General features: G+C 36.5%; 1 protein-coding gene across 6 annotated transcripts in view; it reads right to left on the reverse strand.

Moving 5' to 3' along the window:
* EPHA7 (EPH receptor A7) overlaps positions 1-22,612 on the reverse strand; it is a gene marked incomplete at both ends in the record, with an annotated part of 164,171 nt that overhangs the window by 102,507 nt on the left and 39,052 nt on the right. For all 6 annotated transcript variants that reach the window (XM_084285380.1, XM_084285375.1, XM_084285379.1 and 3 more), the window contains 2 exons: positions 4,474-4,809; positions 5,691-5,846. In XM_084285380.1, coding sequence (XP_084141506.1) covers positions 4,474-4,809; positions 5,691-5,846 — 492 coding nt within the window. The remainder of the gene's footprint in view (positions 1-4,473; positions 4,810-5,690; positions 5,847-22,612) is intronic.

A 22,612-nucleotide genomic window follows, 5' to 3' on the forward strand; every position in this document is an offset into this window, starting at 1 on the left:
GAAATTCAAAGCATCTCAACTGTTCAGAAAGACTTTTGAAGTACCTAAGAAGAGCAGAATCCATCCCATGCTTTCATTCATTTCTTCTTGCCATATATTTATACTGGTACTCTTGCTAATAGGTGTGATTTCATAGCATGTCATGTTTTTCTCTTTAAGTTGTTGGGATAATGCAACTTTGAAAGATTCAGGTGTCTTGTTTGGTTTCTTTTTTTTTTTTTTTCTTTTTTTTTTTTGTACCTGTGTGAGATTTGGGATCTGCTTCATGTAGGGAAAGGCCAGAAAATATGAACTCTAAGAGGTCAAAAAAAGGGAAAGGAAATCAGCATATACAAAATAAGTCGTTACTAAAAACAATGATCTTAAGACTAAAGACTATGTTTCAATTATGGAATTAATCCATTTTTTTTTTAACCATTTCAAGTTATCAGTATTAACTGCATCTGAAAGGGCAGCATGAGCTAACAGTGCTGTGGGGGACTTCTCTCTTGCTGTGAAGAAGCAAGCAAGTGAAGAACCAAGTGTCTCCTTGGAAATGGTTGGATATGCTTTTTTCTTTCTAGTAAAGACAATTATTTCAAATAAAGACAATTCAAACTGGCTCAGTATGGTTTTTTAAATTTTCTCAGACCCTGCTGAATGACAAGGTTCATCCAACCCATCTCAATCTTTTACAGAATCAGGGTAGGATGCATGAATATCACCCCTTACCAGAGACCAGTCCATTGTCCATTTACTTTTCAGAGGAAAGGATGTCGAAAGACAGTTTTAAAAATGCATTATTTTTGCAAAAGTGTCAAGAGAAAAAATACACAATTATTACTGAATCATTTTTTCAGGATTTACGAGTGTGTAAGTGCCAAGATCTGACAAATATTAATTTGCCATGAAACCTACACAATTCCATTAGACTTTTGAGTGTTTTATGGAAAAACTGTAAAATTTGGAAATAAATTTGATAGATCAAAGGAACTTCCAGTACCACCTGAAGATGAATATCCTAGTAGGGAAGTGGCAAATTTTATCTTCATTAAACAACCATTCAATAAGTTTGCAAAGCTTGTGTTTGTCAGCTGTTCACCAGCTGCAGCTCTTCAGTACATCCCCCTGTTGTAACTATGGCTTGGTCACATTTAAATCTGAATTCTGTGAGGATGCAGGGGTTCACATAGACCAGCTTGCATTACTGGGACGACATCCTGTATTCTTTATATGATGCTGGATGAGCAAGATACGAAACAGGATGATTTACTCCTTGGGGACTTAGGGCACTCAAACTTTAACCCTGATTCTCGGTCATTTTTTTCATGCTTTTGTTAATAAAAAAAAAAAAAAAAAAAAAAAAAGTGAAAGCCTCACAGTTTTTGGCTGCGGCATAAAAATATGGCATATGACAACTGATAACCTAGTCACAAAGACTTTAACACAGGGAAATGAATAGTGGTAGGTCATATGTATGTATGTGTGTGAGCAGTGTGAAATGTTACCTTCCTACTTGTAGTCGTTATGTTATTTTTACAAATACAAATAGTTGTTTGTTGTGGTTTTTTTTAATCAACCATCTGGTTCTTTTCTGTGACATGTTCCCTTTCTCACATCAGAAGCTTGTTATATGTGGGTGAAAAAATACTGAATATATCCCATAACCCCATTCTTTTATTTCCTATTATCCTATTTATTTCCTATTATTTAATTTCCTATTATCATTACAAAATTATTTTAACGTTTTGAATATGACCAGAAAGCATCAATTCAATTAAAACAAAACTACAAAGGGAAAATCTCACTGCAAGTCTCTGTGCAACTGGTGAACCTAGTAATTATATATAGCCACCTATTGTGCTAGGATAATAACATGTGAAGAAGGTTTAGTTAGACACATTTACACACATAAAAAGCAATATGGGCAAAGAAAAAGTAATTTTTGCCAAAACTATTGAACAGTCACATAGTAACAAATGAGAGCTGCATGAACTCTAGTTTACTTGGCTATAAATAAATCCAACATTTTCCTTCTCTCTGTGGTAAAATAAAATAGAAGCACAGAAGCATAACAGTCTCCTTTGAGCAACCAGTCTCTTTCTGTTCAATTATAGTCATCAATCTGTTCCACCTAAAATATTTTCCTCCTTGAGAAACCAGAGAAATCAGTATTAGGATCCACAGCAAGCTGTTACAAAAAATAATGTAAAAGAGGTCTTTCCTTTTTGTGAATGCATTTGTTCTGAAAGACCGTATTTTCTTTAACATTAATTTTGTAATTCAGGTGAAATAGGCTGCATTTATACTGCATTTTTAATCAGAAAATCTCAAAGTACTTAATGAAGAAAGATAATAATTTCTTCATTATAGAAATAGAGAAAAGTAACAAAGAAAACTTAAAGCCAATTTTTGTTCAAAACATTTTTCTTATGTATGTTTCTTTTATATGCCCAACTGGAAGCATTTAAATTCTGATATTCAGAAGTGCTAAATAGACAAAGCTTCAGCTGTACGAGGACCCTTTTTCTCAAGAGTGACAGTGTTCAGACTCTGCAGCATTGGGAAATGCTTGCCTGTGCATAATCCCACAGCAAATTGGAGAGAACAGGGTGAACAGGGTCAGGTGTCCTGCTGCATTTTCTTATACAGCTTGTCTAGGTGGGTGAATGTCTTTCCATTACTTGAAATCACTATGTCCAATTTAGATGTCTTATGAAAGTTATAGTTTCAGTAACATCTCTGGACTTGACATAAGAATCATTTTGTAAAATCATATAGCTCATGTATAACATAACACAGGACAACAATATCATGTCTCCTGCCTCTAAAAACCCTATGCATCTATGACTACGAGACCTCAGGGGAATTAACTATTATGAATTTTCTTGGGGGGTAACATGCCAAAGTTCTGAATAAGACTTCTTCATCTTCCCAAGATGTGATGCCAGTCACTGAATTATACTGTCTCTTCCTTTATGCTGTGTGCCACTGACTCATCAAAGAACATGAAGTAAAGCCTATTTGATTTAGCTAAATAGGAAAAAAGTCCAAATCCTCTTTATGTAGCAGTGCTGTAGAGAGCAGAACACTGTCCACCTGTGCACTTTGAAGAATGTAATTGAAGAATTACAGGGAATTATTTTAAAGATGAAGAGTCAGGATGCTAAAGTACTATAATATTTGGAATAAGAATAGTTTCAGGGTAAGTTCTCTGTACTCAAAAACTCATCAGAAACCTCAAGAACTGAACGAACACAGAGAGCAATCCTTTCAGTCACAGAGATGGTTCCAAAATCATATGAAATGTGGATTTTGTATGCAGGTAAGCACTATGGGGAAGTTAAAAAACACATAAATATTCCAGAATAACTTTAACAAATACATAAAATATCCTGCTTTTGTGGGTGAGAAGTGGGGAATGTGAATTGAAGTAAATTTCTTGTCCTTTTAATTATTTTTTCTAAGTGACCATCTTTAAAGTAGCTAAATAACTACAGCTTTCCCTGTTTGTTCATTATCCGTGTATGGTAAGCTTGTCCTCAGTGCCAAGCATTACTGTAAGGGAACAATTCTACCAGAAATTATATATGGTTAAAAAAAGAATAGCTTGATCACAATAAAAAATTTGTCCCAGATGTAACTATGAAATATCCTTTTAAACATTGGTTAGCTGTTCTTATAGCAAACAGCAGTTATTCAGCTCATGTTTTCTTTTAAGGCATTTCTTTGGAAGCAAGATCTTGCAATTAATGTTTGGTTTAAGATAAAAAAGATACAAAAGTTTAGTTTTAATATCCTCTCTTAGAACCTACAGTGAACTACAGCAGATCCAGAGGCCTATGATTTTTAAAAAGAAGCAACCTATCATTTCAGAAACCCAAATCAGAGAACTCAGCGTGCAGACAAATAAAGCCCTTTTCCCCCTGGGGTGATACGCTAGTTTGATTTTATTTTCCCTGACATTTCACCTGTCAGATTATGATAAGTAGAAGAAACAAAGAATAATCATCACATTCTCGTTGAATCTCATAATCAAATATCTGGAAATATAAGATAAATTAGAAATGTAATCCTGAGGGAAAACATGAACACCAAAAAAACTATCAGTTATCCAAAACATCTTCCAGTGACCCAGGACTCCCATATAGGTTTAAAAGATTCAGAAATGAAGCCTGCATAAGATCGTTGCATCTACTTTTTCTTCAAGTACTAGGAAATGACCTACAATAATATAAGAAAAAAAAATGTTGCGTAATAATAATAAAGCTATATGTTTTCTTTGACTCTTTCATGCTGCTTTCTGAAGTAATTCCTGAGGCCAATAAACAGAACAGATTATCATGAAATACTATAAACTCAAATTAACTAGTTGGCAAGGTGAAAAGACTAATGAGCCAGAACACACCAAACATGTTCCTGATTTACTGCATCTGCAGTTTATGTGTTCCCAATTTCTCTTAGTGTTGAGATTCATAAGTGATGAAAACTTACCTGCTTGACCAGTGGTAATACTGACAGCTGCAAAAAGCCTCTGGGAACGACTTAAGTCAGAAACCCCGTTCACAGCTTCAACTTCAAATGTGTAGTTAGCATGAGCTAGCAGGTCCATGACAGTGACATAATTATCTACTAATCCAGTTTGCTGGGGCATATATCCAATGTTACTTCCACAGGGAACACATTCGCCCTGCTCCCAGCTGCACCTCTTGCACAAAATGCGGTAGGTCACATCATTTCTTCCCCCGTTGTCAGCAGGAGGACTCCACTCCAAACTCACAGTAGTCTGGTTGATATTGAAAATGAGGTTCTGTGGTGCAGATGGAGGTCCTGTGTAACACACAAAAAAAAAAAGTCCAGCATCATGCGCAGAACCACCATGGGACATGCAGCTAGCATTCTAATTACTGAGACAGAAAATAGTTGAAGCATTTTTCTTCACATAAACATTTCATTATTTTTTACTGCAAGCTGTATAAAAGCTTCCTTGAACTCACTTGGCAAGAGCTTATTTATTTTCCATTAAGGCATCAGGCTAACAATTGTCTGTGTATTTACTGCAACTGACTTGAGATGTTTCTCTTCTGTGCAATTAAAAAGATTGGTTAATGTACCTTAAAGGTTGCTTTTTATAGTTTTCCTAGTGTAGGATTTTTTCCTTTCTTCTAAACATACAGAATCAACTTCATCTATTTCTTTGTTATGAGCTCTGATATGATTTATAGATATTTGGCGCTGCTTTGGATTTAGGAGACTTCCACTATTTGAACCACCAATCTGTGCGGGCTAGTCTATTTCCAGTTGGAAGGTTAAGCCAGATCCAATTACAGTTCAATCAAAGCTCAAATCCGCACAGGTTACTTTTCATGTTACTCTTTTTTGGTATTATATCACATAAAGCGTATTGTCTACAACAATTTTAAAGCCATGGGAAAACTATGTCTGTATGCTATTACAATGAGTTACACGTTTAGCCAACATGTAATGTTTTCCAATGTTATATCAAGTAAATGTGAAAATTACATTTATATTGATTCCATACTCACTGTCAACTTTTTTTTTCTTTTTTTTCCCTCTGCCTTTCAATTTCATTTACTGTAGTAAATGTACCTTTCAAATATAGGAAAAGTCAACCAAAACTACCAGCTACAAATGGCTGCACCTGGTTGGTTAAGCAACGTCCTTCACTATTAAATTCATGACTGACTCACTTGTGCATGCGACATATGGTGGATCAGAAGGTGCTCTGTAATAGCTATCTTCACAGTCGCATCTTGAAGATCCTTCCTTGTCAGAAAAGCTGTGAGTAGGGCAGCGGGAGCACTGCAGATCTTGTGAAGATGATTTGTAGAACCCACGGCCACAAGCTAAGGTGGAACAAAACAAATCAAGATTTAGATTTGCACAGACCACTATTCTGATTTTTTTTCTGTCCCTGTCATATGCAGTACATGCTGCTGAGAACACCTAAACTACCCACTCTATTACAGTGGCAAAGTCAAGAATTCAGAATTTCTTTTTCTTCAGTTGGTGCTATTAATGATTTTGTGGCATTTTTATGAATGCAAGCATATGCTAACCTCAGCAGTTAGCAGCACAGTGTTTTAACACAGAAGGCCACAGAAATATAACAGGCATAATTTTTCACCAAAGAAGAGTACAATAATGTACTCAACATTATTGAAATTATTGAAACACATTATTGAAACACAAGGGAAAAATGTCTGAAGAAGCTCTTATTTAAGGCTACTAAAATATTTCTGGTATCTGAACCAGCTAATTTGGAATTAATGGAGCAAAGGTTACTCTTCCCTGATCTGAGAAACCCAAAGAAGCTGTAAACCACTAGCAAACCCTGATCCCCAGGAAAGAATGAGGTGTGAACACTTGTTGGACAGGCAACACTGGTATAGAACAAGCAGAAAGAGTGGGAGGGCAGACATCATAAACTGCACAATCACATTATTTTTTTTTGCCAGTTTCACAGATAGTTCCAGATTTAACAAAACCTCCAAGGAAAAATTAGAAGGTGGATAACTGGAAATATGCATGCCAGATCATTTCATATTTTGTGTTGTGGGCTGTGAACCCATGAAAGTAAAAATGTGATGTGTTCCAAAACTTATATTTAGAAACATTTTTTTATCAGCTATTGTCACACTTCCCAAAGCAGAAACATGCCTATAACAACACTCTCAAGCAGAGGAATGCAACTTAGAAAGCCAGCTTCAGAAGTGCTTAACTACGTGGGCATTAGGGGAGAACGAAGAAGGAAATGGACATCACACAATGTTCAAACTGGGAACAGATTAAGACTTCATTTCAGCATTGAGATTATGGGCACACTTACAAACACTGCTGACATGAAAAACTGATCACAAAAGTCCTCCAGAACTTTCTAATAAAACAGAAACTTTTTCAACCATATTATTTTATTGAAGTTCTTTTTTTTTTTTTTTTTTCCATCCCTCATAGGCAGTCTAACCTTCTTCTAAGCCTCCACCTATATGTAAAGAAAATGGACTGTGGGTGACACTTAGCATTGCATATCAAAATATTAAAGCTAGTTAAATACTCATTCTGAATTCAGAGAGAGAGAATTTACTTTGGTTATATTCATATTTGCTTGAATGTTTTCTCAGAACAGAAATGCAAAGTATCTGAAGACACTGATATTTAGAGCAGTTATTTCAGTTTTTGGGTACTGCAGTGACAGAAAGAGCAAGAAAACAATGAGCTTTATCTAAATCTCACTGAATTCGATGAAGAGTGTCTTTTACTTTAGTAGTATTTGGACTAGACTCACAGCACAGTTGTGGCCACATGATTCTAGTTAATCTGTTGAATCTTATGAAACTGAGAGAAAAACTTGGAGGTAAGATAATAGATAAAATTGATGAATTAGTTTAAACAACACTGGATCACACCATTCTAAGATAAAAGGAAATTCTGACTCTGTACTACTCTCTATAAATATATTGCCTTTCTAAAGAAAAAACATGTCTAAAGGACAGAAATTGCCATGTCATTTACTTTGTCATGCTGAAAAAAAACAACAGTAAATGGAAGCTAAATTACCTGGCAGAGAAAATTAGCATGCAAAGCATGTATCCCTTGACTTTGACAAAGGGGCATGGGTTTGCATTAGAAAAAATCAGGCTCTGCTTGTAAAACATGCTATGGTTTGATTCTACCAGAGTAGCTGTTACATATAACGTTAAGAAAAGGAGACAAAGAATCTTAGAGAAGCACTTCAGATAAACATAACCAGTGAAATTATAATTGTGGCAAACTTAACTCAGAATTAGCCTTTTGCTCCTTCATTCAAGATAGTTTCAAAATTTCCCAGTCAGAGACAAAAAGCACAAAAGCTGAACTGATTTGTATTCATGTACCTGAAGACATATATTTAAACTTCCGTCTGCTCTTTCAGTACTTGCAATTGAAATGTAGCTAAAATTACCAAATAATAGTTTCCTGCCTTTCTTAAATAGTCAGGCTCCTCTCATGCCAAGCAAAACACTGGACAAATACACTGGGTCTTAAAGCACACAGCCCTCTGCAAAAGCAAAGAGCAACTTAAAAGGCAAAGATCCCTACTGTGTTTCCAGTCTGTCCTTCTCAGCAGGGAACATTGCAAAGCAAAGACACAGAGTAAAATAGAGATTTCAGACAGAAATAACAAAACGTAAATAGAACCCCCCACCTTTTTTTTTTTTTTTTTTTTTGATGGCTTGATCAAGACATTTATATGCTTAGTCACTTACTATTTAAAGTAAGTGTGCATCTCTTATTAGAGTTCAAAGGATTTGAATGTCTGCAACTAGTTTGCATGACCGAAAGCCATTTATTCTCCCACAAAGCACACCAGAGGCGGCAGGTTTAGGCAGTCGAACCATGCTATGATTCCATTATCCTCCAGTACTCCAGCACTGAAATTGTTAACAGTAGAAAGAGTGCTTTTAAAAAGCATTTAAGAAACTTTATAGCTCTTTAGAAAGGAGTGTATGCAAGAGTATACATCATAATTAAAAGCACTCATTAGAGGAATAAAACTAAATTATTTTCCCATTTTGCTTCACAAGTTGAAATTTATCACAAACAAATATTCAGCCTAGTAGTAGACTACTTCTATTGCTCATAAATGAGGGTGGGATGAATCTTCACCTGTTTTTAATGTATATCATATCAACATATATTATTGTCCTTGCCTTTATAACTGAAAACTTTACCAAGACAGTCTGTTGCATGGACCACTGACCAAGGTGTGATGACTTGCCGGGGATCTATTATAGATCAAAGGTTGGAAAGAACTCCTCTAAAATCTTTTTTGTAACTTTTTTTTTTTTTCCTTTTGTCCTATTTTGCCAAATTCTCATGGTGATTTTTTTGATATTATAAATAATTTTAATATATTGGTTTGCTCTAATCTATTTTAAATCCACTTAATTTGACCCAATTTAATTCTTTACATAATATTTTTAAGATTATAAGGATAGGTGGTATAATATCCACCACTACCTCCATGAGCAACATTAAACAAATGTTAATTGTAAAAAGAATAATAATAATTAGGCAAACGTTACTTGGAATTTTGTACATGCAAATTAAAGAAAATCAATCTAAAAATAAAAGGTGTGTACTGTTTCAGAAAAGTATCTAATGGAAAAACTTGAGGTAACTCAAGTTGTATATGACTTCATACGATTCATTTTAACATTTCAATTCAGTGGTGCAGGAGAGCGCTCAGCAGCAGCACTTCTTCCCTATAAAGAGTCTATCTTGTAAATCAAGCAATGATGGGAGATATGCTGTCGTGTACCTGGTGAGGCAGAACTGTGGAGGTGTAGCCACAATCCTTCTCACCCAAGCAAGGTAAGATCCAGGAGTGGTTTTGTTACTGAAGGGCTTCTGGGGTACTGGAAAAGGTGTGTGAGGGAAAAGGGAACGAATGCCAGCACAAAATTTTCTTCCATTCAGCATGATGTGTCATTTTCAGCTGGTAATTTACAGCTTTCCCCAGCTGAAGCTCCTATTTTGTTCAAACACCTGCTGCAAAGTCTTACCCATTCCAGGAAATGGTTTCAAACCATAAGCAGTCACACTTTACTGACAGCACAGAGGCAGAATAAAACCTACTGGTCTAATGTAAAACAGTCTTCAAAATGTAGCTGCTAATTATTTCCCCATGTATTACAAAACCAACAATACATCGAAGAGGGAGTTGTACCTCAGACAAGTCACAATTTTTTCTTACTATCTTAGCCCCACAGCTGCTAGGGACTGATCACCCATGACCTCTCAGGACTACGCAGCATCTTAGACTTCTTTATTTGCCTGTGACAGCCATGGATGCTCCTCAGAGCAAATCTTCCCACCTTCTCTACAAAGCAAAGAGATTTCTTCTGTTCAGAAGCTGGCAGAGTTCCACCATGAAATACAAAGATTACATGAAATGCCCCCAGATGGAGAAGGAGACTCCCTTCACCGCAGAGTTGAAGTTTGAAACTGAACAGAGCATTGTCATTTCATATTTAAACTTTCTTGTCTAAAAGCGTTAGATAAAGACCTACACTATTATGTCTGCATATGATGAAAGATCCTAGTGAAGATGATACTAACAACATTTCTTGGCTTCTACCGAAGTGCTTTCTTCTACATCAAGTTGCACTCAACTGTAACAGTGGTGTATTGTGACAGCAGGATCTGTCTAGGCAAGGTTGCAGTGCCAGTGCAGGATACCCGTTCAAAGATGCATTTAGCATATGCCATTGCAGTCAGTGTAATCACAAACATTTTGAGATAAAGTGTTTTGGAGTCATTTAAGGACTTATATAAATACTGTAAATAATGGAATAGTGCAAAACCACAAGTAAATACTGAGATGTAAACACACACTACTGAGAACTATGATGCCACCTCTGTGGCATACCAAGGCATTAGCCATTGTAACTAGAGGTGCTGACTGCAGCTTATGTAGAAAAATAGCAACTTCTCTGCTGTGAGCTCATCACATGCCTTAGTGGCCTGGCAGAGATTAAATATGTATATTTTTCTTTTCATGTTTATAAAATAAAATTTTAAAAAATCCAACAAATTCCCAAGAAGAGAGAATAAAGGCAGCTGTGGAGAGCAGCAAGCAGCATTCTGGAGTCCCACTTGTGGGACAGGAAAAAGGAAAAAAAAAAGACATGTTAAATATTGCTCATTTTTAATGTAACCTATTCACTATAAACACTATGGAGATTCATTTTGCTTCTAGGAGAGCTAGGGGACTTAAATTGGGAGGGATGATGGAAATACGGTAAGGGTTAAGAATGACATGTAACAACTGGTGTTTCTATAAACAAAGGAGAAATAGTAAACAGTTGTAATGTCACATTAATCAAGAAACTTATTTGCTACAACAATACTACAAACAAATAAAGAAATCTCAATTTGTAAGAGAAGTGCAAGGCTTGCAGTTTGCATATCAACATAAGACTTTAAGGGCATAAAATCGTTTCAGCATTTTAGACATTTGATTGTACATGGCTTTTGACTATAATTTTTTAGTTTACATGAAAATAAGGAAACATAATGAGTTGCAAGGAGGTGACTGCACTAATTACTGTTTGATACCATTACAAAAAGTAGACTGGCACAACAGGAGAAAAATAAAGATGATGCTGATGATGAGATTGATAGCTTGTCTGTTTATTCTGGTTTGCTCACCACTCCCTGCGTTTGCTGTCATAAGTAAATTCTAGTGGCCTATATGCCATAGTTTTATGCACACAGAAGAAGGCAAAACTAAAGTTTTAAACCTGATAAAATTTTCAAAGTCAACATCAAAGGATGGCAAAGATGTAATCACAGAGTTTCAACAACTTACGAAGTTGGGGTTCTCCCCTTGTCCTACCCAGAACCATGGCAAAATGACTGCACACTTCAGGAGAGCTCAGGCATTCCTCCTGTTCAACTGAATAAGTTGACTATATGTATAAGTGGTCCTACACACTGCATTTATTCTTATAGGCTAGAGTCTGTTTTATAACTGTGCGGTTATAAACTTCCATTCTTGTGATTTGTTTTGTGTTATCTTAATCAACTCCCTACAGTTATACCCTTTCCATGCCTGTGAACATTAAAGACAATTCAGCTAACCCCCCTTTTCACAGAAAATATGTATACACAAGGAGTTTGTGCAGATGTTTCCTGGATGAAGTTATGCAGCTGCAAAGACTTTATTAATTATAAAATGCAAAATGGATTGTTCTGTAATTGAAACTCTCTGGGGCTCTGATACATTTGAAAATTAATATACATACATGTATAGTCAGGACATAGATGGATGCTGTTAGATTATTTATTACAGATGGATATTTTAGCTAATGCAGAAAAAAGGCTGGTCTTTCTCCACTGGAGCTTTCAAATATTTGCTTCATATTAATGTCTATGGTTCCATAACTCAGGACTGAAAGCACAGCTTGCAGAAACAGTACTCCCACTGCTAGTGTTGCTGACCTCATCTACGATGGACAGGTCCGGAATCTTCATTTTAATCCTATTGACAATGCCTCAGTGGGAGTAATTATAACAGTCAGCCACAAATCCAGACCTCCTGTCACTGATATATTAGGGTTTTTCACAATGAAAATGAGCAGCAGACAAGGAGGATGAAAACAACATGGGGTAGTGATTATAGCAAGATTTGTATTAACCTGCTACAAACATATGACAATTTGGCATGGGAGACACCAGAAATGCAAAATGCTTAATATTCCACAGTATCAAAAAAAATTTTGAAAGAGAAACGTTTGGTGGGTATTACTCTCTTATGACATACTTGGCTGATAGATCACAATATCAGCCACAGGTCCTTTAAGCCAACATATCTGAAAAGTTTAGATAAACTGAAAGCAGACCATTATAAAATAATTCCCAAATGTGGATTTCAATGTGAAATAGTAGACATAAGAAATCCAGTTACAAAAGCAGACTTTATAACCTCTGATCCCCTTTTCCAATAATTTGTGTACATTCAAGTCATGACTATGTTTGAAACTGTAAATTACTTTTATAGTCAGAGATGGCATCTGTTATGCCTTCTCTGGCACCTAATATATATTGTTTTATAAGGATCTCAGACTGTAGTATTTTATTTGTCTAACTACTATGCAATGATAAATGTCTAGCTGAAAAAGATGTTTATTTTAGCTTGATTTTTAAACTGCAATAGCATCTAAAGATTATTCATGTTTGAACCAAGGAGTTATGTTGTATGGTTTAGCCAGAGTAAACTCAAGACTCTTAATGGTGCCTCAGCTATAGTGTGAATGACATATCTAAATAGGGCTGTCCTGTGGCTGCATACCATCATCCACTGAATGTTTGCTGTTGCCTGTCAGGAATCTCACAGACCTTGTATTCATTCCCCAAGCCTAACATGCCCTTGTTGTCTAAAGTCCTGCTAATGTCTTCTGAGAGATGTTCCCATACTTCTATTCACACAATAAAGATCCCAAAATAGGATGCTTGCTATGTAATAGCAATGTAATAGCTATTACATAGCTATGTAACTTACCCACACTTTTTTCACCAGATGAAATGAATCCTCTACCTCCCTACAAATCTGCTTCAAAAAATTACTGAGTATGTCATCACGTACGCCTATTTAACCTACCTAGTTGCAAAGAAATTTTATAGGCACAAAGAACTACTCTATGGCAGTTTGTTGGCTAATTTACACACAAGGACAAAGCAATCAGGCTGAAGTACATAGTCCACAAATCAAAGAATACCCAATCTCACTATACTGTAACAGCAAAATTATTTAGAATGTAGAGATTCTAAGTATATAAAAGACTACATTTGGCAACTAAAGAAACTGTAATGCAGTTTTGATCAGAATTAATAAGTGGGTAGCTATATTGAACATTGTGTACTGAGGCTGTGACACAATGTTTCTCTACATTTTCAGAGTTTGCAAGGATTTGAGTATTTGCCTCTCATTAACTTTCCTGGAAAACAAAAATACAAAGCCACTCCACATTTTGGGAAAATTAACTTGAGAGATACAAACATACAAAACCACAGACAGATTGGAACTCCATTATGGAACACAGAATTCAAATGTAAAAGGTGGGTTAGAGAAATGAAAGGATGATACCTTGGCTTTCCTTTTCATTCTTTTCTCTCTTTTTTTTTTTTTTCCCCTCTTTTTCTTCCTCCATGCCCACCCCTAAGATTAGTCTTGCAAGGTGCTTAAGTAGCTTTTGCACTGAGTTAAGTGACAGCTCAACCAGTTCTGCGGATTGGGAGACTAAAGACTCCACACGTTGCAGGACATTTCATCATAAAAATGAATGCATATGTGCAGTTTGGTCAGCAATAGAAATTTTAATCGTCTTCATCAGAAGGTTCTCAACCAATTGGAGAATTAATGGAAAAATGACCTTGTTTTATTAATAACTTCTTCATCTTTGTTTTTTGTTGTCTTTTTTTGTTTATTTGGGGGATTTTTTTTTTATCTTTGACTTGGTAATATATAGTTATGAACTTTTGAATTAATATTTTCATTAAAAATTACATGGTTAAAATTACTACTCTAAGTAAAGATTTTTAATTTTAAAAATTACTACTCTAAGCAAATCTAAGAATAGCAATTATTATTGAAACATGCTATGGAAGTAAGGGTATTCTCATAGGAAAGTTATATGATTAACTTAGGGGAATAGCACATCACTTACATGCATCACCAGAAAACTTCAACAAAAAGAAATCAGCTATGCAAACTTCACTGAAATTACTACTTTCATTTCTAAACAGATGTATGAAACAATCATGTGAAAAATGTAACAAACCTCTGTTAATGTCTTTTAGCTTGTATAAAATTCAATTCTAACAGTCATAAGAAAGGGAAAAAAATACTGGTGAGAAAATGAGCTTTTTCTTTAACTTTTTAGCTTACCAATTGTTTGGGTGTAGCTCAAACAATGAAACACCAAACAATTCCTAATAGTCTACAAGCTAGCTTGCTTTATACACCATTCTCTTCTTGCAGTGCAATGTTACCCCCCAACTCCTCTGTCGTCAGACAGGATCTATATAACCATACCTTGTCAGAACATACACAATTTAATTATTTGAGTTTCTTAATTTACATTCAGGCTTTTTGACTGCAAAGACGTCCTGGGGAAGGTTCCCTGTTGTTTCCTACAGAGAACAAAACACATCATAAAGAGCTCCAAGCAGTAATGAAAATAATGAAATTCTGAGTTTTTGTTTCAGTCTTGCTTGTTTTCAGAACAAAAATTCAGTAAGGCACAATAATTGATAAATCACTTGGAAAATGAAAATAATTTGCAAAAAATTCTTTAATTTAAAGCCAACAGGATTCCCAGTCACCTCATCTAAACTTCCAATGAAGTAAAGAGGATTTCATGGAAAGAAAAAAAAAATAAAAAATTAAAAATTAAAGGTATGTACAACAGAATATGAGGTAGTACTTACTAGGCAGGATCTGCATTTTTTTTTTCCCTTTTTCCTGATTTTTTTTAAACAACTCCATTGTTTAAGAATCTTCTGGCGTCACTGTCTTCACTCAAAGGAAAAAAAAAGACTGTCCCACTCTAAAGAGCTACATCACTACACAGCACTGCTGGAACTATGAGACAATAACCTTTCTTAAGAAGCAGTGGAGTTGTCCCCTGACACGGCGTTCTTTAATGCCTATTAAGCCTCCAAGTTATAGTCTTGACAGTTTAGCTGCTGGACTCTTCTGATCAAGAAGTCACAGTATTTTTCACCAGTTCCCACAAAAGCCATTCCACAATATTTGCTAAGACCCTAGTTGCATATTTTCTACCTTTCTGGGAGCAACGCTTTGAAAATTCCATGAGAAAAAACATTAGCTGGTGTAGCTGGTGAAGGGAAGACTTATGACAATTATTATTATTATTATTATTATTATTTTTTTTTTTTTTTTGGTAGAGGTGCTTCTAAATTATCAGAAGACTGGAAACAGGACTAAGATTTCGTCCATCATATCTACAAGGTCTGATCAAAGAGACATGGATGAAACTTCCAACTTGCCTCTCATCCTTTAGAGCCGTTACCTGATGTACAAATCCCACAGCCCAAGGATGCATGCAGCAAGACTACCTTCAGGCTGCCCCTCCACAACTTTCCAGGACATGCAAACCTGCCTGTCTGCCTGATCCCAACCATGGGCAATTGTGGGTGGAACAGTAGTGGCTCTGTTCAGCAGATGGTTTTCAGGCCAAATTTTCCTTTGCAGGAGTCGATGAAGTTCACTTAGCACTTGACTCCTAAAAGTGTATACACTCAGACACTCTGAGTTGCTCAAAGGCTGGATGTCCAAAGTACAATGTAGATGCAACTACACTGGCAAAGAGTTCCTCAATAGCAATATAGTTATGCAAAACATAAAAAATACTTTACTGTATAGGCACGATAGTTCATATGTCACTACAGCCTTTTTTACAAACCCTTCTGACATACAATAAAAATAACTTCATGTTGTTATATTGGCTCCTCATTCTAGTTTAGTCTATAGCCACTAAATGTCTGTGAAGGCATAGCACAGGAGCAAGGGGCTGAGAAATGATAGAGCCCCTTATTTCAGCAACAATGCTTTACTGAGGTATTAATAAAATGTAAAGTTAGCAAAAATACAACCTGAGTAGTTTCTTGTACTTACAGGGAGAAAACAGTGCTATGTTTGCTCATTCTGTCTGCCTTTATGCCATCAATCCCCTCCTCACACAGAGGACTCCCTCCTGATGCCCCAAAATCCCGTCTTACAACAACTATCCAGTTACAAATGTAATGGGATAATTTCCTATAAAGGCCTAAGAATAATCTGAAATCATTTCATAGAATCTTTTTGTCCCATATGAAATAACTGAGGTTTTTGGGCGGAACATAAAGGTTAAGGATAAAGTTATCTGTAAAGGAAGTGGGGGAAATAGATTTGTTGCTGTACATCTTTTGAAGCTTTGACACAACCAACTTGATTGAGATGTTTAATTTAATTTAACTCTAATGGTGCTTAATAATTGGCTGGCAAGAAATAAATCTAGAGGGCTTATTCATAAAATAGAACAGAAGGAGACATCTCTATAAGCTTTCCAATTCAAATTAAATTAAAATAACTTAATAACACATTTTTGTTTCCTTTGGACAGTGACCTACCATTACCATTGCAGGCCTGAATCCAGCAGAAATTTTTCACAGGTTTCTGTAACACATTCCTCGAGGCTATCATTATAGAGCAGACAAATCCATCCAAACAAAAGACCAGTTTCTAAGAAACCTCAAGAGCAAAAAACTCCACTTCTGCACAACCATGCTACTGAATCTAAAAATAACTTTAGTTGCATATGCTGGTCTCAGACATTCTAACATTTAATGTTGACTGTCTTACTCAGAAAAAATTATCATGCCTATATGCATGCATATGCACTGTGACGCCTATGGAGGAACATTTATACAAACAAAGTAACTGTTATCCCCAGTTACATTTGGCTTGGAGGAGGAAGAAATAGAAATATTTCTAAAAAGGAAGCAAAATACACTCTAATTTCTTTAAGAATGGATTCCCTTCCAGGTTCATAGAAGCCAGCAATATTTTTATCAGTGCACATTAAACTCTCCCTGTAAGTATTTAGCTATAATCTTTCAAAATAAAAATTGATTTAACCTCTTCATCTAAAATAAGAGTATCAGTGTATTAAGAGATTACAAACACACAGCTCCCCTTTAATGAAGAATTAAAAAAAAAAAAAAAGGCATAAAAAGGAATAAAATGTGGAGAAACTTTTTTCTTTATTTGCTTCAGTATGTCGGTGTTAAGAAAAAACACAGCTAATTCTCTGACAGTTATCTGGTACAAGTTTTTATGAGAAATTTCCCAGATTCACACAATGCTTTAATTCCAAATAGTACAACATGAGTTGTGATATAGTGGAATGAAGTTGTCTTTACTAATTGCATGCTTGGAGCAGAACTGTGTCTTACAGCAGAGTGTATCAAATCTGCCTGGCAGATCCTTATGATTTGGAAATGTCACTTTCTACTAAGCACAGAAAAAATAGGGAGGGGCAATAAAGCAGCTCACAGATAGCAGCCATCCAAAAAGATAAAGAACATGCTGAGGAAAAGCAGACAACAGATTGTGGAGACAGAACAATCACAGATGGAGGACAGGTGGGTGGGTCAAACAATTTTTTTTTTTGAAAAAAGGTTTATTTTCATATTTAAACAGTACCCCATTGTGTAAATGTTCAGCAAAGGACTGATAAGAAAATGGATTTGTAAGTGCGTTTGAACAAACAACATGTCTTATAGTCAAGAGGGGCTTAGTCGTATATAATTAAGGGATAATGTGCATGGTTGAAGAGTGTGTGATACAACAAGCATTTTCTGCAAGTGATTAAACACCACTGCAAAACAAAGGAGCTAAGATACCCGAAGAAGCTTTATGGAGCCAGCATGGAGTAATATTAAAATATAAACTTTCTTTTTGTAATACAAGACAAGAGGATATTCATCTAACCATATAAAATACTTTTTTTCACTGCAAATAGTATGAATTTCTGTGCTGCTTCTGCCACTTAATCAAGCTCTTTAACTGAGATTATCACACTTCCCATTTCAGTGTACAGTACTATTACATTTAATCCTTTAACCTAAGAGAGCAGCTCTGTGCACACACAATGCCCAGGTTCACTGGAATTGTGTGCAGCCATAGTTCTCTACACATTTCTGGGAACTGAGTAGCATTACTTATGTGTAGGGTAGACGCAGAGGGGACCTGTGTCCAAGTGCAGGCACTAGCAACCCTGATCCATCTAGCAATCCATCTCCAGCTCTTTGCCTGGTTTTCCCTGACAAACTTTTTGTGAATTTGCCAAAATATTTTCTCAAACTACCAAAGTTCATTCAGGTGACTATTTACCTGGATGTTAAAGCATGTTTACCTGGGAGTGATGGTGGATAGTCGGCTGAATATGAGCCAGCAGTGTGCTCAGGTGGCCAAGAAGGCCAACGGCATCCTGGCTTGTATCAGGAACAGTGTGACCAGCAGGGCTAGGGAGGTGATCGTCCCCCTGTACTCAGCTCTGGTGAGGCCGCACCTCGAGTACTGTGTTCAGTTTTGGGCCCCTCGCTACAAGAAGGACATGGAGGTGCTTGAGCGGGTGCAGAGAAGGGCGACGAAGCTGGTGAGGGGCCTGGAGAACAAGTCCTACAAGGAGCGCCTGAGGGAGCTGGGCTTGTTCAGCCTGGAGAAGAGGAGGCTCAGGGGCGACCTTATCGCTCTCTATGGGTACCTCAAGGGAGGCTGTAGCGAGGTGGGGGTTGGCCTGTTCCCCCACGTGCCTGGTGACAGGACGAGGGGGAATGGGCTTAAGTTGAGCCAGGGGAGTTTTAGGTTAGATGTTAGGAAGAACTTCTTCACTGAAAGGGTTGTGAGGCACTGGAACAGGCTGCCCAGGGAAGTGGTGGAGTCACCATCCCTGGAAGTCTTCAAAAGACGTTTAGATGTAGAGCTTAGGGAAATGGTTTAGTGGGGACTGTTAGCGTTAGGTCAGAGGTTGGACTCGATGATCTTGAGGTCTCTTCCAACCTAGAAAATTCTGTGATTCTGTGATTCTGTGATTCCTTAGTAAAAAAGTATATTTAGTGCATGTTTCCACACACAATGCCTCACATAGCTGCAGCTTGCACAGATATAGCCACACCAACACTGAATCTGGGTAATAATGACAGAAATGCAGCAGCAGTAGAGAACTCTGCATGGCTTTCAAAAACACAAGATGAATAGTTAATTTACCAAGGCCTTTGGGACTATTTTGCGCTACAGATTCACACTTATTGTTTCATGCTTATTACTAGATGATCTTCATTACTACTGATCTTCATTACCATAATGAAGAGAAAAAATAATTATTTATTTGGAGAATCTTTAATTGTTGATTTTGAATAAGTATATGAATTATCTTATACCTGGAATTGACTCAGGGTCCTAACTGTGAACAATTTGTATCTCAGAATTATTTTTTTCCTGTGCAAACAACTACTCAAACAGTTTTGTGTAACTTGTTAGAAAGAAAAAATTATACATATTAGTTTCTCAGTGCTCAAGAAACTGCACAGTTCTTGATAAAAGAGCAAAATCAAGATACCAAAAGAGAAATGATGATAGAAGCAAGTTGTTATAGTCACAATCAGAAAGAAAGAAAGGAAGAAAGCAATAAAGAAAGGAAGAAAGACAGAGAAAGGAAAATGCTGGGTTTTGTCAGCATTTATGCCTCATCCCAAAGGAGGGGCAAAAATTTATATCAAGTCCAGTTACAGGTAATGGAGCCCAGTTTGTTCAGTTTGTTTTCACATACTATGTGCAGATCCCAGAAGAAACACTCTCACTCTGGGGAACTGTCCTCACAGCCCATGGCAGAACTCATTCTTCCACTTAGGATGGAATTTGAAGATTTCAATTAGGCAGCTCTATTCAAAAATCATTTTTTTATTCTCAAAAGGATGGACTGCCAAGGAAGAAATAAAACATATCTCAGGGGACAGCAGGTATTGTCACTGATCGAAAGCATTCCTTGATATCTCTCTGGACTCTAATACAGTTCCGTCTTCAGTTCTGCTACATTACCCAAAAGCAGGCTGGTCCTCTAGTACCACTGTCCTTCTCCATAATTGCAATTTTCTGGGTTAAATATTAATGTTTTTGTTTTGTTTTGTTTTAATGTTAAACATTTGAATACAAATAAACCTTAATTAAAATTAATTTAATAAAAAAAAAAAAAGTTGGAAAAAATTCAGAGTAGAGTGGCTTTGGAGGTCCGCTAGGAGTAGAGAAATTGGGCTGAGCAGTATGAAACAAAACAGGCATGCAGTCTTCACTCAAGGCTCAGCTCCTCCCCTTCTCTTCACAACTTTTTCTAATTGCTCAGCCGGATGAATTTCCATTACACATTATCATTTCCACTTCATAGCATTGCTCCTTATCAGCAGCCAACACATTAGTCCAACAGACCTACTGATCTCACATGGGTCTCCTCTTAGACTGCAACCAGAAAGCTACACAAAGGAAAAAGCTTGGCCAGATCTGACACTGGATTTAAATTCAAAGTCAGACTGGGACCTGGGCATCCTGAGTCTGCCTTGTGGACTTGGGGAGGAAAGAAAGGCTGTTGGGAAAGAAATATTAACAGAAATTGTGGTAATGTGATATAGAAAAGGGATATTTTAGAGCTGAATTTGCCCAAAATAATCCCTTAATGTCCACAGGCTAGCTGACAACCAGCCACAGACTAAGTATACAGGATGTGATTTCTTCATTGTTAAGATTTAACACCTAAATTTCAGTGTATATGTTAGTGTTTACACATGCAATGAGCTCTTGCTATGGAGACCCAAGGCTTGATTCTGAGCTGCCTAAACACATTTGTGTAGTCCAGTCTGAGAAGGGCTATCCTGCCAGGTACTGAGATGAAGGCCCAAAAGAGTATAGGTCTTCTGTGATGCCACATATACTATACACCACCTGAAACAAAACTAGACAATGTTTAGGAAAATAACATCAGCCTCTTGCAAATGGTCAGTGGAATGGCTCTCCAGGGGGAAATCTTCAAAACAAATCCAACTTTCAGTTACTTTTCCTAGCATGACAACACAGAAAGCACCCAATCACATGAATTACCATTAATCCTCAGAGGGTACCCATCTGCACAGCTTTACAAAGTATCTCCTGCTTTCACAAGCAATTTATGTGGCATCCTATGATAGTTGGGTAGTGATGAGAAATAGGAACAGTAGATTATCCACAACTCTATATCAGAACTGCCTCTGTCAAGCACCAGATAGATCCATACACATAGTGTTGAACAGCTTTTTATAGCTTGTCACACAAAATCTCACTGACTGAACTGAAATGAGTAATGTATGCCTACAGGGGATGAGATATCAAGCTGAGGCTGGCATATTTGAGCCTTAGAGTAGAGAACTGGTGTACTGTAACTAGTTATCAAAATTCAAGATAAAATAGTGAAGTTAAGTTGCTTATGATTATGCTAGGCTATTATGACATTTATATGGAAGATGATGAAAATTAGTTTGGCATGAATGCAAACATTAACTGGCAATCTACTGCATTACAGCACTAGTATAGATAGAACACATTTGAAGAATCTTAATTCTACACGAATGACGTGTGCATCTGTGTTTATGTGCATGTATGTACGCATGTGCATGCCTTAAGAACATATTTGAATGATATAACCTTCTCTGCTGTCCTATTACTTGTTCAAACATGAATGGTGGAAGTAGCAAATACTTTTTTCAGGTGTGAAGCTAAGAATAAGTGAACATTCTTGGTTATTACTGACCCCAGAACACTTATTAAAGACTTTATCTAGTACCAATAGCTACTTAAAATAATTTAAAAAAAAAAGGGGGGGGGGGAGGAATAATAAATAAATAAATAAATCTACTTTTCTTTTTATATTCACCTTTCTTCAGACTTTGGAATGAGCTTACGTATGACATTGCAAAAATAGCAGATGCAAAAGCCTTATATTGGGCTTTCTGCCAGTATATGCATGAAGCTACAATAAGCATTAATTATGGATACTTCTGGGAGATTTGGGAATCCCTAATTAGCATTCTATTACTTGCACTGCAAAGGGTGCCAGCTATTAAATCTTCTGTTAAGACCTTAAGAGACTTGTGTGCACTGTTATGCCCTTTCGGTTCCTTTGTTGCAAAAAGTTCATATGTGGTCCAAACTCTCCTCTGCAGTTAACCTGCAGCTTTTTAATATATCTGATAGTTACTGATAACTTTGCCAAAATAAAACAAAATGCCTTCCAGAGAAAGGGGGTTTAAGATGTAAAAGGAATACAAATCTCCCTGAAACCTTCCTCAAACCTCTCGGTTTTGACTAAGTGTACCCATACATTTGATGTCAGCGTCACACAGGGTGAATACAGAGTCACGCAGGGTGACTTCAGTGTACATATCTGCAAGCCTGAGCCCAAGCATTACTGCATAATGCATAAAAAATCATAATACATAATGATTTTCCCTCAGTAAGGTTTCCAACAAGAAGCTTTGG

This window comes from Netta rufina (assembly GCF_964035555.1).
Source record: "Netta rufina genome assembly, chromosome: 3".
Taxonomy (NCBI): Eukaryota; Metazoa; Chordata; class Aves; order Anseriformes; family Anatidae; genus Netta; species Netta rufina.